The 15,956-nt window shown below is 35.0% G+C and overlaps 1 protein-coding gene and 1 pseudogene across 1 annotated transcript in view; both read left to right on the plus strand.

Moving 5' to 3' along the window:
* The first annotated feature begins 1,479 nt into the window (after positions 1-1,479).
* Positions 1,480-8,068, plus strand: LOC125216458 (annotated as a pseudogene).
* A 4,348-nt stretch (positions 8,069-12,416) lies between these two features.
* The window catches only part of LOC125210192 (la protein 1), an 8,444-nt gene continuing 4,904 nt past the window's right edge, over positions 12,417-15,956 (plus strand). Inside the window, exons 1-2 of the mRNA XM_048109762.1 lie at positions 12,417-12,461; positions 12,549-12,627. Of these exons, the coding sequence (XP_047965719.1) occupies positions 12,417-12,461; positions 12,549-12,627 (124 nt within the window). The remainder of the gene's footprint in view (positions 12,462-12,548; positions 12,628-15,956) is intronic.

Raw genomic sequence — 15,956 nt, forward strand, 5'->3', positions numbered from 1 at the left:
AGTTTCAGTTCATCGGACTTTTAGTAAGATCAATTTCGATATCGTTATCATACTGTCTTCTCGGAATTTCAGTATGGTATATCGCAATGTTGTAATACCGCAATACAAAAGTTTTTTTTGCATAATGTATTTACGGTACATACCAAAATTTCAATATGCTACGTTACATGAAAATTCATATCATTACCATAATGAAATATCTCGGTAAGGCATCATACCATAAAATGACTCGTTTGCCAAAAGTGGATGTCATCAATAAAATGTCTCACTTCATTTTTACTATTTTAGTAAATAATTCTCACATTCTACTAACTCGTCAATCACATTTCATTATAAAGCTAATACTACTTCCTTTCAACTCTTTATTCCCAATTCGAAATGACATATTTATTTTTTGGCATAAAATCTTAAAATTTTATGTAGTGTTATTTATTGCATTAAGTGAAAAAAAGGATAAAATAAAAAGAATGCTATTTTCATTTATAGAAATGTGTCACTCTGAGAGCATCCGCAGCGATGCTCTTGACTTCACTCGCCGTGCCGTCGGTGTGACGAGTACCTTACTCGCTGCTGTGCTCTTGTCGACGGCACGACCCTGCTCGATAGCAAGAGTACTGCCAAGCCGAAGAGCACGCCTACGTAGCGCCTCCTGATTGGCTTGTTTTTATTCCGTTAATTTTTTAAAAAAATCATAAAAAAATGAAAAAATTTGTAAAATAGAAAAAAAAAAAAATTCGGATTCCCAAAAACATAGCCATCTTTTAACCTTTTTTCATTTTTTTTTTATTTTAAAAAATTTTGTCCCAAAATCATCTATAAATACCCATATTCATCATCCATTCTTTGCATCAAATTATCTCTCATTCATACTTCAATTTTTTTTTATTATGAATTTAGTTATGTAATTTTTAATTTTTTAGTAATTTGTAATAGTATTTCGGATATTTTTAAAGCATTATAATATTTTGAAAATGTTTTTAGTAATTAAAGTATTTAAATTGAATAATAGAATGACGGGATCCTTGAGCATGCTCTTGCGGAAGAATATGAATGTGAGTGTGGTAATCTTACGGATGAGCAGAGAGTAAAAAATGAATAAATGTGTTCGGATCCACGTCTACTTCCGCCAAAGTTTTATCATAAGAAATGAATATTGTACAACTATATGTGTCACGTGCGTCGCTCGGAAGGACGACAAGTATAATCATAAAATCATATAGTAGTTGGAAAAAAATATTTATTTATAGAAGAAAAGTTATGTGTAACGTGTTTCCATAACTCATAAAATAAATTGCGAAATGAAACTCTTGAACCATTAGATTAATCTAAATACGTACTTATAATTTTGGAACATTGGAATAAATATATCCCTTTCAAGTAGGATTAAATTTATCCTACGTGGCACCCTCGGTGGAGTAGTATATTTTGAATTCTGGACCGTTTTATTCTGTAAACGAACACAAAATGCAGTGAAGTAGAGGATTGCTTTTTCTCTGCTGTGTTTATAGATGATTATTACATTGTGAACTGTGTGAATTGAAGTTAATACTCCAAAAATTGGTGAGATTCTGAAACACGTGTTTCTTTTTGTTAATTTGTGATTTATTTTTTAAGAATGGAGTATCTGTGATTTGATTTTCTTTAATGCTGTGGCCGGAGACGAACGAATTGAGGATTTCACGATTCGAGCTTTAGTTATGGATATATTTCAATTTAGAGAAGGAATTCTTCTACATTTTTGCGAGAAGTTTTTATTGTTTGATCTGTAGCTGGGATGTATCATGCTGGCATTGCTATTGCACTATATTTTGCTTCAGTTGAGGTTGTCAGCTGAATTCACGAATGCGCAACTTTGTTTACCAATTCTGAGTTTAGCTGGATAGATTAGATATGTTTGTATAATAGACTTTTCTTTAGCTTAGAGTTGTGAGATTTCTCTCTCTGTTGGCTTAAGAAGCTGTGAGGATGTTCCTATTTATCTGATTTCAGTGTTAATGTTCCTTTATTTTTACATTTCGAGAGTAAGTTGGGGCAAATACTGTAAATCCTAAGTCAAGTAAATCTGGGGGTTTTGTGAGGTGGAATGCCTTGCACTTTCCATCTCTTCAAGTACGCAAAATTTAGCGCATAGTTTTGTGACAATAATTTTTCTCTGGTGCTTAGTTGTTACGGAATTCGAAGACTCAATACAGAAGGTTGCTAGTAGTATTCCGATATACCAGCTCTTCATTTCCCTGTTTATATATTTACCCAATCTGAGCTGTCATTACTCATTAGGTTTTTAACTTTTGCTTTTGTGAGATAATTTACAAAACCTCAGCTGTCGTCAAGTTGTTAGAAAATTCAAATTCCAAAAGGCAACAAAATATTTCAGCTGTCATAACAAAAGCAGAAAGCCTCAAAATCCTGTTCAGTTTGGAGAAAGCTAACAGCATTACAACATTGGCTTTCTTGATATGAATATGATGGAAAATTATGTACCAAAGAAATGAATCTTTATTTCTATAATTTTAGCATATCTGCACTACACTGTCATGCAACCTGACCTCTTGTTTCTCTGATCCCACCTTCTCAGCATTTGCCTTCACCCTGGATCTGGCAGTGCATACTGTCCTATAGGGTAGCATATTATGATAGGGAGACATCAATCTGGAGATTATTGCCAACGTGTGGGAACCGGCTTATGCAGATTATCTTGTTTTTCAAGTGAATATGGAAAGTGATCAGATTACGAATACTCCTGTAGAAGGTTCTAGAGATGGTCTACAAAGAGGTCAACCTTTGCATGGGTAATCTTTTAAGCACATCGAATGCTTATTCTATATGTTAAGCAATTACTTTACCATTTTACATTTGTTTTATCTGTTTTTAGCTAAGTATGTGATATACCATATTGCATTAGGAGGTAAAGGCTTCTTTAGAGAAGTAAGAAAAAGAGGGGCTCCTAAAAATATATACAGTACATGTTTCTTGTCTTTTTGGTTTGCATGATTGCATCAACATTAGTCGATTCAAATCTTTACATCTTTGTGAAGTACTTATCAGATTCTTCTTCAATATATATTTATTCAAGTATACTTTTGTTAGATTGGAGTCGGTAATACTTGACATCTGCTCTCTATGTGCAGGAGAAAAAGTGGTCCGACAAGGCGTTCATCAAAAGGGCAATGGACACCAGAAGAGGTTAGCTAGATCTTCTATAAAATTGCATACTTATCTGTATCTATCAGCATTTGCGTTCTATCTAGTTTTTCAGATGCATAGGCATGTTCAAAATATTAGAAGTTGAAAAAGCACATATGATGCTTAAACATGCACTCTTTTACCATTATACTACGATGATGCATTTATTGAAACCATTTAACTTTCCCCAGCCTAACAAGTATCAGAAGTAGTTTGCTCGTATTCTTATAAAATAAGTTCTGATCTTTTGGTAAAAGAATTGCATTCATTTCATTTTAAACTGCAATGTGGTACATACAGTTTTGGAAGTGTCTGCATTAAGTGGCACTCTCTGTCGAGTCTGAAGCACAACAAATATGTTGGTTCCGATGTTTTATTTCTGACTCAAATGTTCTCCTAACAGGATGAAATTTTACTGATGGCTGTCCAACGCTTCCAAGGAAAAAACTGGAGAAAGATAGGTAGTTATAATTAGATTTGCTTTTCATTTACCACCTGTAAACTAAATCTAGCATTGAACATCCTGTAGCTTTTCCAACTACAGTGGTCAGCATCTGAAGCGTTTAGCAGCCTTCTCCTCTTTCCTTTTGTCAATATTTGTAAATCAGATGATGCAGCAGTTTGAGCATTTATCAATCTGTAGCTCATCATCTAACTCTTCAAATGGATTTCGGTTTTATGTGTTATGTAATATTTATATGTAGCCGAGTGTTTCAAGGATCGAGCAGATGTACAGTGCTTACACAGATGGCAAAAGGTTTTGAATCCAGAACTTATCAAAGGTCCATGGTCAAAAGAGGTTGGCACCTTTTCTTTTCTTCCTTTTTTGGGTCTGATCTTTGCGGTTGATATAATGGAATATAACTATCCATTTTTTTATCACTTAGGAGGATGAAATCATAGTTAGGTTGGTGGATAAATATGGGCCAAAAAAGTGGTCTACCATTGCACAGCATCTTCCTGGGCGTATTGGAAAGCAATGTCGGGAAAGGTAAGCTTGCATGACTATATTTACATTCATCTTCTATGGCAAGGTTCCTACTCACCGTTGAAAGAGCTCACAATATATACAAGATTATTGCTTGAATTGACTATTTGCTAATTACACATAATAACTTTCTTTGTTGTGAATTGTGATTGGTTTTCAATGTCCTCAAAGGACTAAAGTTTCTGATCAAAATAGTTTGTTGTCCACAGCAAGGCTTGTGGGGAAAAAGAAAAAACGATTACAACATAGTAGTCCTTTCCAAACTGAAAAAAATAAACAAAAACTAAATATCTTCACTTTTTCCCCAAGTCTGCAAATGTAAAGATCATAGTCCATAAATTCTTGATTAGAAAGTTTCCATTTCCTGAATTTATTCCATAAGATACTTCATCTATTGATGATATTTTATTGAAGGTGGCACAATCATCTTAATCCTAATATAAACAAAGAAGCATGGACACAAGAGGAAGAACTAGCTTTGATCCGTGCCCATCAAATTTATGGAAACAAGTGGGCAGAGTTGTCAAAGTTCTTGCCAGGAAGGTATCGAATCATATAACATAGAGGAAGTAATCATTCCACTAAAAAATATTAGCTATATCCACATGATGTTATCGTCTTGTTTATACTCATTATGCTTCTATATGCATTTGTATGACATCAGAAGCGATAATGCAATTAAAAATCATTGGAATTCTTCTGTCAAGAAGAAACTGGACATGTATATGGCATCGGGGCTACTATCTCAATACCAAGGTACACCACTACTTGTTAGCCTGTCAAATCAGTCAGCAGCTTCTTCTTCTTCAAAGGCACCAAAAAGCATTGAAGAGGATAAAGATGGAGCAGAAGTGGAGGAAGCTTCTGGATGCCGTCAAGATTCAGTCTTTCCCAGCACTTCTCAACCTGTAAACAGCACAATAAGCAGAACCACTGATCACGATGAGGATTGCAGAGCAACTGCAGGATCGTCTTCCTTACCCAGTCCTGAAGATCATCCTCTTGCATTTCGAGAAGTCACATATGCCACAACAGAAGCACCATGTGACCCAGGTGCTAATCTTATTCAGCAGGGTTCATCTATAGATTGGAGGACCTTTCCCGGGAAAGATTGGCAAGCAAATACCGATGACCTTGGCACGTCTATGCTGGATCTTGGGCAAGAGACCTCTGGAACATTCATGCAAAATATTAGCGGAAGTGATAATCACGATACAATAACCTTTCCCAAGGAGATTTACATGCATTTGGATGATTCCATGTCAATGGTAAACATGGATGTGGGTTCTGGTACCCCTAATCTAGTAACAAATGCAAAGGAAAATATGTTTTCTGATGTGGGCCATGGTGGACATCCCTCTGTAAATGATATTTGTGATTCTCATGAATCAGAAAACCTGTTAGTTCATAATTATTCAAACTATGAGATACCTTATGTATCATCAAGTATGCCAGGAGCTTCGTCTACTGAACCTAACCATGTTCCTACTCAACTTCCACCAGATGATGTGCCTGTCTTATTGAGAACATATCAAGATCAGTTTGACTATTCCACACGTGTGAATGGTGAGCCTGAGTCCATCTCCCCAAGAACACTAAACGAGTTTTTATATGGTAATGAATCCAATTGCTCTCCTTGTGAGGACAATTTTGATGAGGCCAAGAGATCATCAAAACTACTTCCTGCTAATGATTTTGTATTGCAACCACTGAATATTGATTCATCGTGTTGTTCTTCCAAGGAAAAAGATTCAGTTGAACAGCAGGATTCAGGAGCTCTATTCTGCGAACCTCCTCGTTTTCCAAAATTGGATATTCCTTTTTTCAGCTGTGATCTAATACAGTCTTGTAGTGATATGCATCAGGAGTACAGTCCACTGGGAATCCGCCAGCTGATGTTATCTTCCATGACGCCGTTCAAACTTTGGGATTCACCGACCAGAGAGGGTAGTCCTGTAGCTGCTCTAAAAAGTGCTGCCAAAAGTTTTATGAGTACACCATCAATACTGAGGAAAAGACGCCATGACTTGTTGTCCCCTTCGTCAGAAAAAAGAGATGAGAAGAAGCTTGAATGTTTTGGGCTTGAATCAGTTTCGAATATAGCTAATGAAATCGCTTGTTTAGAGGTTATTTTCAACGAATGCTTGGAAGAGCAAAAAGGTTTGAACCGGCAAGGTGACTTTACAGAAAAAGAAAACGTCAACCATTCTTGCGAAGAGGCAAAGAATGAGGACAATCAAAGCCATCTCATTGCAGGAAGCAGAAACTCACAGAAAGATAATATCGCCAGTGAATGCTCAGGAAAGCAAACCAACACCATGGACAAAGATTTGATGGATAAGGTGAGTGCTTTCTGGTTTCCTTCTCCATGTGAATTGATTGAAGGGCAATGGTGCTAATCTGGACTGCAGTTGAATATTGCTTTAACCAAGAAAAAAAATCACAAAATAGCTTCTTGTAGAAAATTTGTGCCAAATGTTTGTGCACTTCAATTTCCTTAGAGAAAAAAAACAGGTCTACATAATGTAATGCCAAATCACCCTTATCTATAATCATGGTTAATTGAGTTTTTTTTTCTTTTCTATTTCTAGTTCTGATCATGTTGTTTGAAAGTATGTAAAAGCTAATATATACTACTAAATCCCAATAATGAATCAGATGAGTCTTTCTTGGCTTTTGTCATTATACAATAATCTTACTTTGTCCTACTCTTACAACAGGCTAAAGAGATATGGAATCCTTGTTGAGCATGACATGAATGACATTTTATTCTTTTCTCCTGACCACTTTGGGATTAAGAGTGATAGAACAATTGGTGAGAGTGCCAAAGCTCTTGGAAATCAATATAATAGGAGAATAGAATCAATATCTATGCCTGGACCTGCATTGCCTTCAGCTGAGAAACACAACACTAGTTTGCTTATACCTACATCTGCACAATCCTCGAGTCCTACAGAGAAGAAAACCGAAAGTTCTGGCATGTAATGTACCTGCAACTGTTATCTTATCTACTAGCAGCCGCATTCTCAGTTTTGATTTGATTTTTTTATTTTGTTACTAGGTACACGGGGACACCATTTAAGAGGAGCATGGAATCTCCTTCACTTGGGTTGATTAACACTTGCATACCAGGACCCCGAGTCGAGCCTGATGTAACCATTGAGGTCTGGATATGCAAGTAATCAAGAATCATAAAGCTCTTCTCCATTAGATCTTGTCCCAGAATATGCATCTTTTGTAGGAAATTGGTTACATGAGCCCAGGGGATCGAAGTTATGATGCCATTGGATTAATGAAGCAACTGGGCGAGCAGACTGCTGGTGCATTGGCTGATGCCCAGAAGGTGTTGGGAGATGAAACTCCAGAGTCATTACTCAGGGGGAAATGCTTCACAAAAGAGCAACGAGAAAAGGAGAACAAACACACTCCAGCAGAACATCATTCCCTTTCAGCTTCACATTTGATGGTTGTGTTGAAATTTCATTAGGAGCTATCTTAGCCTCTTTATCCTCTGTGAACTATTTCTCCTTTAAAATCTAATGAACTTCATTAACATGTTTCGCTTAAGATATTCACTCATGCTAATGCATTGCAGACGGAGAGGCGCGCCCTTGATTTCAGCGAATGTGGAACACCAGGTAAGGAAACTAGGAAATTTTCAGGCAGCGGTGGTGTTGCAACTCCATCATCCTATCTGTTGAAGAGTTGCAGGTAGATGACATTCATGATTTCACTGCAGCAAGTATCCTACTATCGCTATGACCTGTAATTTTTTGTCATTTAATCTTTTATTGTAAAAATTCATTCAGCTTACCATCCCAAAAAATAAATATTCATATAGCATCAAGGGTTTTGAGTTTTAACATATTCTTATTGAGAGTGAACTTAGCTCAATAAAATATTTTTGGTGTCTTTCCTTTCCTAGTAGTGTAAAATCTGTATGCTTTCATAACCATTACGGAAAGCAAAAGATATGTAAAGATGTAGATTAAAGACCAATTTTGGTCCCTTACATTTGCCGCAAAATTCTTTTTGGTCTAATATATTAAATTTGTGACTTTTTGCTCCCTAACATATTATTTTGGTACACTTTGGTCCCAAACATATTATTTTGATCCAAAATAATCATATTGTTTTGGTCTAAAATAACCATTTTTTGTCCCAAAGTGTTTGACCAAAAATTTAGGAAACAAGAGTTTTAGAATCAATTAACTATGAATGAGCAGTTTAAAAAATCAAAGAATTTTTCATGAATATAAAATTTCAATTTTTATACAAATGAAATTTAAATTTAAAAACATCATATTTCTCCACTCAATTATCTATCCATTTAACACTCTAAGAGTTCTTTTTTTTAGATTCTGTGCCAAAAAGTTTGTCTCAGCATCGAGGAAACGGAAGGAGTATTAAATTAATTAAGTTAATTAGATTATAATTAAGTTATTAAACAGAAAATGGTTATTTTAGATCAAAATAATATGTTGGGGCCAAAAGGTACCAAAATAATATGTTAGGGATCAAAAGGACACAAACTTAATGTATGAGACCAAAAAGAATTTTTAGGACACAAACTTATACTTAAATGCAGTTTTTCTTTCCGTTTATATCCATTTTTTTTATAATAGTATACTTTTTTGTGCTGAAACTAATTATTGGGATTGAGGGAATAATATTTGAATTATTAAAATATAAATTTAAAATAGGGAAATTATCACATTTATCCTATATACTACTCCCCGTTCCATAATTATAGAGTCATTTTATTTTCTGCATTCATTTGGAAAAAATGATAAGTAAGAGAGAATAATGCAGAGAAAACTCTTATTAACATTTTTTTAAACTTTACTCTTTCTCCATTTTAACTATTTATTAAGTTTATCATTTTTCCAAAACGAGTACAGAAAATGACTCTGCTACTGTGGAACGGAGAGAGTACTATTTATGCGGAAGAATAATGGCTTGGCCAGCTAAATGCTTTTAGATGGACTTATGTACTGTACCAGATTAACCTTTTCACGCCAAATATTAGACTTGTTTATCAGCAAACATCCAACTCAATCCAACCATCCACTTTTTCAATATTTAATTCATTTCTATGCCTTTCACATCATCAATATTCATCCAACCCAACCAAATATATTTTCATGGTTTATCAATGTCCACCCAACCACACTATTATATATTTATTTTTAAATAAGTATTATTACATGAAAAAAAATCCAATAAATGACAAACTAAAAATTATAAAGGCAAACAAATAAAAAAACATAAATTATAATAATTGAAATACGAAATTGAAAATACATTATTGGTGTTGGTGCTCATACATAAGATGAAAACTAGACATTCAATTGCAATTGCCGAATTTTTCCCATATATGCTTAACCAAATCGTCTACCAGAGCTTTGTGAGCTTCTCTATTTAGAAGTTGGGCTTTATTTTTCATATAAGAAGCTAGACTCGCAATCCTATTCGTAGAATATATGAAATCATTATTCTCATCTCCATCTTCATCTTCATAACTACTTTGTCCAAGTCGATCTTGAATAAATTCTGCCGGATTACAATAGTTCGAATACGTGCTTCTTTTGTCTTCCACTATCATATTGTGCAAGATTATACAAGCAAGCATAAATTTTCCCATAATATCACGATCCCAAATAAGATATTGATAAAAGCAAAACGAGCTTGCAAAACACCAAAAGCTAACTCAACATCTCTTCGCGCGGACTCTAGATGTTGAGCAAAAATAGATGTTGAGCAAAAAACTTGTGCTTCATCGTTTGTGGACCTAGAATAGATTTGACAAATGCCGCTCATTGAGGATATATGCCATTAGTGAGATAATACCCCATATTTTTTTCGTGGCCAATTATTATGTAATTGACTTACGGTGCTTGACCTTCCAAAATATCATTCAAAACGGGAGATTGATCAAGCACATTAATATCATTTTCGAACCTGGAGTTCCAATAAAAGCATGTCAGATCCATAGATCTTGAGATGCTACTGCTTCCAAGATGATTGTTGGACTCCCGCTTCTTTCGGCATATTGTCCAACCTATGAAGTGGGACAATTTTTCCATTCTCAATGCATGCAGTCAATACTACCTAACATACCTGGAAACCCACGTTGTTCTCTAATATGCAGAAGTCTTGCCGAGTATTCTTCGTTGGGCTTTTGCAAGACTCGTCGCCGAAGTTAGAAATTACACCTTCAACGAACTTGGTGAGAGATTTGTGAATGAGTTGTGCGCTCATTCTCAAATATTTGTCATGCAAGTCGGCCGCCATCCCGTAGGCCAACACCCTCATCGCTGCTGTACATTTCTGAATTGCAGACATACCAAGCCGACCAGTAGCATCACGCTTTTGCACAAAAAAGTTATGGTGTCGACGAGCTTGTTCATTACTTTTTTTTATAAAGGTTTTCGCGTGGGATACCTTGTTCGGAAAAAATGTGGAGGACAGATTGGATCTTCAGCAAAGTACTGCTCGAAAATAGTATCATGACCCTTCTCGCGTTTCCTTTTAATGTATCTCCTTTTAGCTCTAACCATCTAGGTTGTAGGTTGTGAAGATCGAGTTGCTGATTTTGTTCAACAATTTTTTCTTCCAATTCATTGTCTTCAAGAAGATTGAAATTTTCAAAACTAGAACTTGATGACATTTTTTGAGATAGTTGGCTCAATAATTGTGAGAGGATTTGTGTGTACTTTTCGTGAAGCATATAGGTACATATATAGATGTAATTTGTTGAGCATAGGATTTCACTACTATCATTTGTGAGCACATGAGATATCTTTGGATTCCACCACCACTTGTAATAAAAAATGACTTGTCATGTAGTCATTCTTTGATTTTCATGATAACATAGGATGTCATTGGCGGATCTGGAACATGGAAGCCGTGTGGTCAAATATAATAATAATAAATACTACCTCGTTATAAATGAGTTACTTTCATTTTTGGGATGTCCCACCACAAGTGAGTCATTCCCTTTAAAGCAAAACATCTTTCCTCTTACTTTATTTTCTCAAATACTACTTTATTATTTTTACTCCTCTACTTTTCTCTATCTCATAATTTACTCTCTCCACTCTAACTCTTTGAAAAATTAATTCCTTAAATCATATGCCAAAAAATGGCCAGCTTATGAGGATGGAGGAAGTATAATATATAAATGATTATTTAAAAATCATTATATTTTAAGTAGTCACTGAATATTTGTATATACAATGGCCATTAAAATTCTTAGTACCAAATACTTTAATAATAGTTTCAAAAATGAGTAAACAAAAAATATAATGATATTGCAGTTGATGAAACGAAAATTATAAAAGTAATTATGCTTAGTTAATCCACAAATGAGCCAATCTATTTAGTTATACTAGCTACAAAAATTTTGGGTGGCCCAACAAATAAGAATAAAATAGGTCCAAATATTTCAATCATTTAACCTTATTAAAGTAACCCATATTTTTTTCATCCTTCCATCATCTGATCCCTGAAATTTCTGCAACCCCTCCACTTATCTCTCTCTACTCTATTCTTATTAGTATTGTTTCTTTCTCCTCTTACTTTTTGGAAAAGGTGAAGCCCTTCGGGTAGAGTTAAGCTGCCGTGGGGCCGGAGGCGGAACTGTGCTAGGTCGAAGATGATGTTTTCCGGCAGTGTTCGGTGGACCGCCAGCCGACCCCTCACGACCCCACCTGGATCCGCCACTGGTCATGGGATTCCACCGCCACTTGATCGAAAATGACTTGTCATATAGTCATACTTTAATTTTCGTGATCACATGGGTTGTTATTGGATTCCATCACCACTAGTAATAGAAAATAACTTGTCATGTAATCATACTTTGATTTTCATTACCATATGGGTTGTCATTGGATTCCATCACCACTTGTGATAGAAAATGACTTGTCATGTAGTCATATTTTGATTTTCGTGATCACTTGAGATAGCATTGGATTCTTCTACCACTTGTGAGCATATTTCATCTATTCATGACTTATCACATAAACCGGAAGTTACGTAAACAATAGTTACATGCTAACCAATAACAAGCAACAGAAAAAAAATTCTTAAACCCCCAAAAATTTAAAATCACTCTCACCCCCAAAATTCTTAAACCCTACCGTAAATAAACCGCTTCTCTCTTTTCCTCTCTCTCACTCACAAAAACACACACTTGATTCACGAACAAGCTCCAACTTTCTCTCTTTAGCTCAGTCCAGCAAGGATGGCACCCTTGGACGATGAAACAGCGAAGAAAGTCATTCGTCAGGTGACAACGACGTATCATTTTGATTTACTTAACAATTTTATGTAATGTAAGGGGAACAATGTTATGAGTATTTTTGCTCGATTTCAGGTGGAATTCTATTTTAGCGACAGTAATCTTCCGAGGGATAAGTTTTTGATGAAAACCATCAGTGAAAGTGATGATGGAAGTATCCTTTTCCGCATCACTATTTTGTAGCATTGGCTGTTATTTACATTTACAACGTATTAATTCATTGCTCACAAAAAGCTGTCTTTTTGTAGAATCTTCATTGCATTCTCAAGTTCTCATTGAGAAAAACAATAATATGTTAAAATGAGATAAGAAGAGTTTGTTAGACTTTTGGATCAAGTTATGTTATTGTGATTTAGTACAATTGAGGTAAAAGTTAAATGTTGTAAAATCTGTAGTTATGATTAGTCTTGTCTCATAATTTTTGGTTTTGACGGAGAAGTCTAAAATTTCAGAGGCTCCTATGATAAATGATTTTGAATTTGATTGCTATCATAGTTTGGGATGTTGGAATAATTGAATGAACAATTACATAAAGCTCTCTATGATGATTAACCGAGAACGACGGAGAAGGAGCATAAACTGTAGAGCGGAAGCGTACCTTGATCCATAACGAATTGAACGGTGGAATTGCTTTGCAGCGGCTATGGATCTTCCAAACGATCAGAGACATTCTTTGCAATAGTCTGCCGAGAGAATACAGAGATATTGAATGTTCTTCTGACGTCTGGGCACCATAACCCTAGCTTATATTTATATTAAATATAAACCCATTTATTTTCTATTCGGTCCCTCATCAAATAGAAAATCACAAAATGGTATCTACACTTATTTCCATAACAAATAAATACACTTTAGCTCAAACTTTAATCTTTAATAGATCACTTTAATTGGGCAACTGAAAGATAGTCATACACATTAAATTAGTCATGTGGAAGCCCAAATTTCTAACAATCTCCCACTTGGGCAACACATGACATCAAATAAATGTGTACAAACCGAATGAGCGCTCAAAAGTGCTATCACATAGTGTATTTCCAAACAATCTTATTATCAACCATATCGACATAGGACTAAAGGGGCAGTCACCATATTTTTTCATGATTAAACCCATCAGTAATCACATATGCAAATATAATCAACAACAGATCAATTATGGAGTGTAGCATGGAAATTTCATGCAAGGTGATCATACATGCCTATTTCCAACTGGTCCTCCCAAAGTGAGATCAAACCAAAAATAATGGACAAAACATAATACTTTATTTCTGCAGAGAATAACATGAGTTTTATACATGTTCAAAATACAATATAGAGCAATAACCAAAACTACTCCCATTGAACGGAAGTATCCTTAAACAACATAACACTCATTTGGGCTACATGCCCATGAAAGACCTTGGGTGATAGTCCCTTAATGACTGGATTTGTAATCATCAAATCCATTCCCTTATGCTCTATATGTATTTGTCCATTATGAAACCTTTATTTAACAACTAGGAAACTCCAGTTGTTTTAGAATATAATACCGCAGAATTATTGTCACAACACAACTTAAGTGGTCTTTCAGTACCTTACAATATGCAGCCTAGTGACAAAATTTCACAATCATATTCATTAACTAGATGCCCCAAAACAAGTTACGAATTCTGTTATAATGGCAGAAGTAGCTACAAGTGTTTGCTCAGCACTTCTCCACGAAATGGCTCTACAGCCAACAGACACACGTAACCTAAAATGGATCATTTACTGTATTGGCATCTAACAAAATCAGAATCAAAATGCCTAAAGATCTCTCCAAATGATCTGATTTTCTGTATGCGAGCATGTAATGCTTAGTTCTCTATAAATATCTCATAACCCGTTTTGCTGCTTCCTAATGATCCATATCGGGTTATTGAAATATCTGCCCAACATATAAACAATTAAAACCAAATTGGGTCTAATACACACTTGAGCACACATTAGGCTCACAATCACCGAAGCATATAGAACCTTCTGCATTTTCTAAATCTCAAGATTTATCTTGGGCCCTAAATGAGACTAGGTTTGTCTCCTTTAGTCATAGGGGTATTTCTTTACTTGCAATTATGCATCTCAAATACTTTATGCACCTTTTCACTATATCCCTTCTGTAACAATCGAAAATTATTTCTTTCGATTCCAAATACAAAAGAGGGTTCCCCAAGACCTTTCATCTCAAATTTATTCGAGAGAAAATTCTTGGAGTTAGTGCAACATATCCTTATCATTAATCACAATCAATATGTCATTGACATATAATACCAAGAAGATGCATTTGCTCCCACTGAACTTGTGATACACACAACCATCAATAGCATTCTTTCTGAATCCAAATGAAAGAACTGCTTCATAAAATTTGTGGTACCATTGACGAGAGTCTTAATTGAGGTTGTTGAGATTGACTTTAAATGAGGTTCTTAATCTGCTTCTTCTTCAATGATAGTAATTGATACCTAAACATTGTCAGAAGCAGTAGTAGGATACTAACACCTCCTCAAAAATAATGTCACTTATTAAATTCTTCCCCCCAAACTCAACATCCTCAACGAATACTATATTTCTCGTCCCAAAAAATCAGTTCCTTTTGTGGGATCACAAAATTTAAAAACCCGTAAATTTTTTTGGAAGACCAAAGTGAGAATATATGCTACAGTCGTTAATGCCTCTCTCTAAAGCGAATGCGACAAGGAAGAATGATAAATCATACTCCTTCACATATCTTTAAGAGTTTTATTTCGTCTTTTTGCTACACCACTCATGCTAGGCGATCCCGGCATGGTGTACAAAAGGACGATCCCACACTCTTCCAAATAGAAGGCAAAAGGTCTTTGACATTGTTCACCTGAACAGTCATTTCTGTCGTAGTATTCACCACCATGGTCAGATTTGGCTTTCTTAATGCCTTTGTTGAGTTGGAGCTCAACATTAGCCCTAAATATTTTGAACTTGTCTAAAGCCTCAAACTTTTAATAGATTAAATGTAGGTGCCCAAAACAAGAATATTCGTTTATGAATGATATAAAATATTGTTGATCATCCAAGAAACCGAAGTGAATAAACCACAAATGTCCGTATATATCAATTTAAATGTATAGCTCTATTAGCACCTAATTTCTTAAGTTTGGTCTGCTTTCCTTCGATACATTAAACACACAAATCAAGTTCTGAAAAGATAAGTGTATTCAACACAACATCTGACACAAGTCTCACAATCCTTTATTTTGAGATATAACCATAACACTTGTGTCATAAATTAACCAAATTTTCATTATTTAATTTGCTTAGTCCCTTTTGATTCAACATGTAAAGCTTCTGAATATGAAGTAACATAATCGAGCATACAAAGATTGTTATATGCACTTAAGAAACAGTGCCCACAATACTAGAATTATTTGAAGGAAGAACTTTACTATTTCTGAATGAACAAGAGAAACCAAATTTGTCCAAAGCAGAAATAGAAAC

Source organism: Salvia hispanica, chromosome 3 (assembly GCF_023119035.1).
Source record: "Salvia hispanica cultivar TCC Black 2014 chromosome 3, UniMelb_Shisp_WGS_1.0, whole genome shotgun sequence".
Taxonomy (NCBI): domain Eukaryota; kingdom Viridiplantae; phylum Streptophyta; class Magnoliopsida; order Lamiales; family Lamiaceae; genus Salvia; species Salvia hispanica.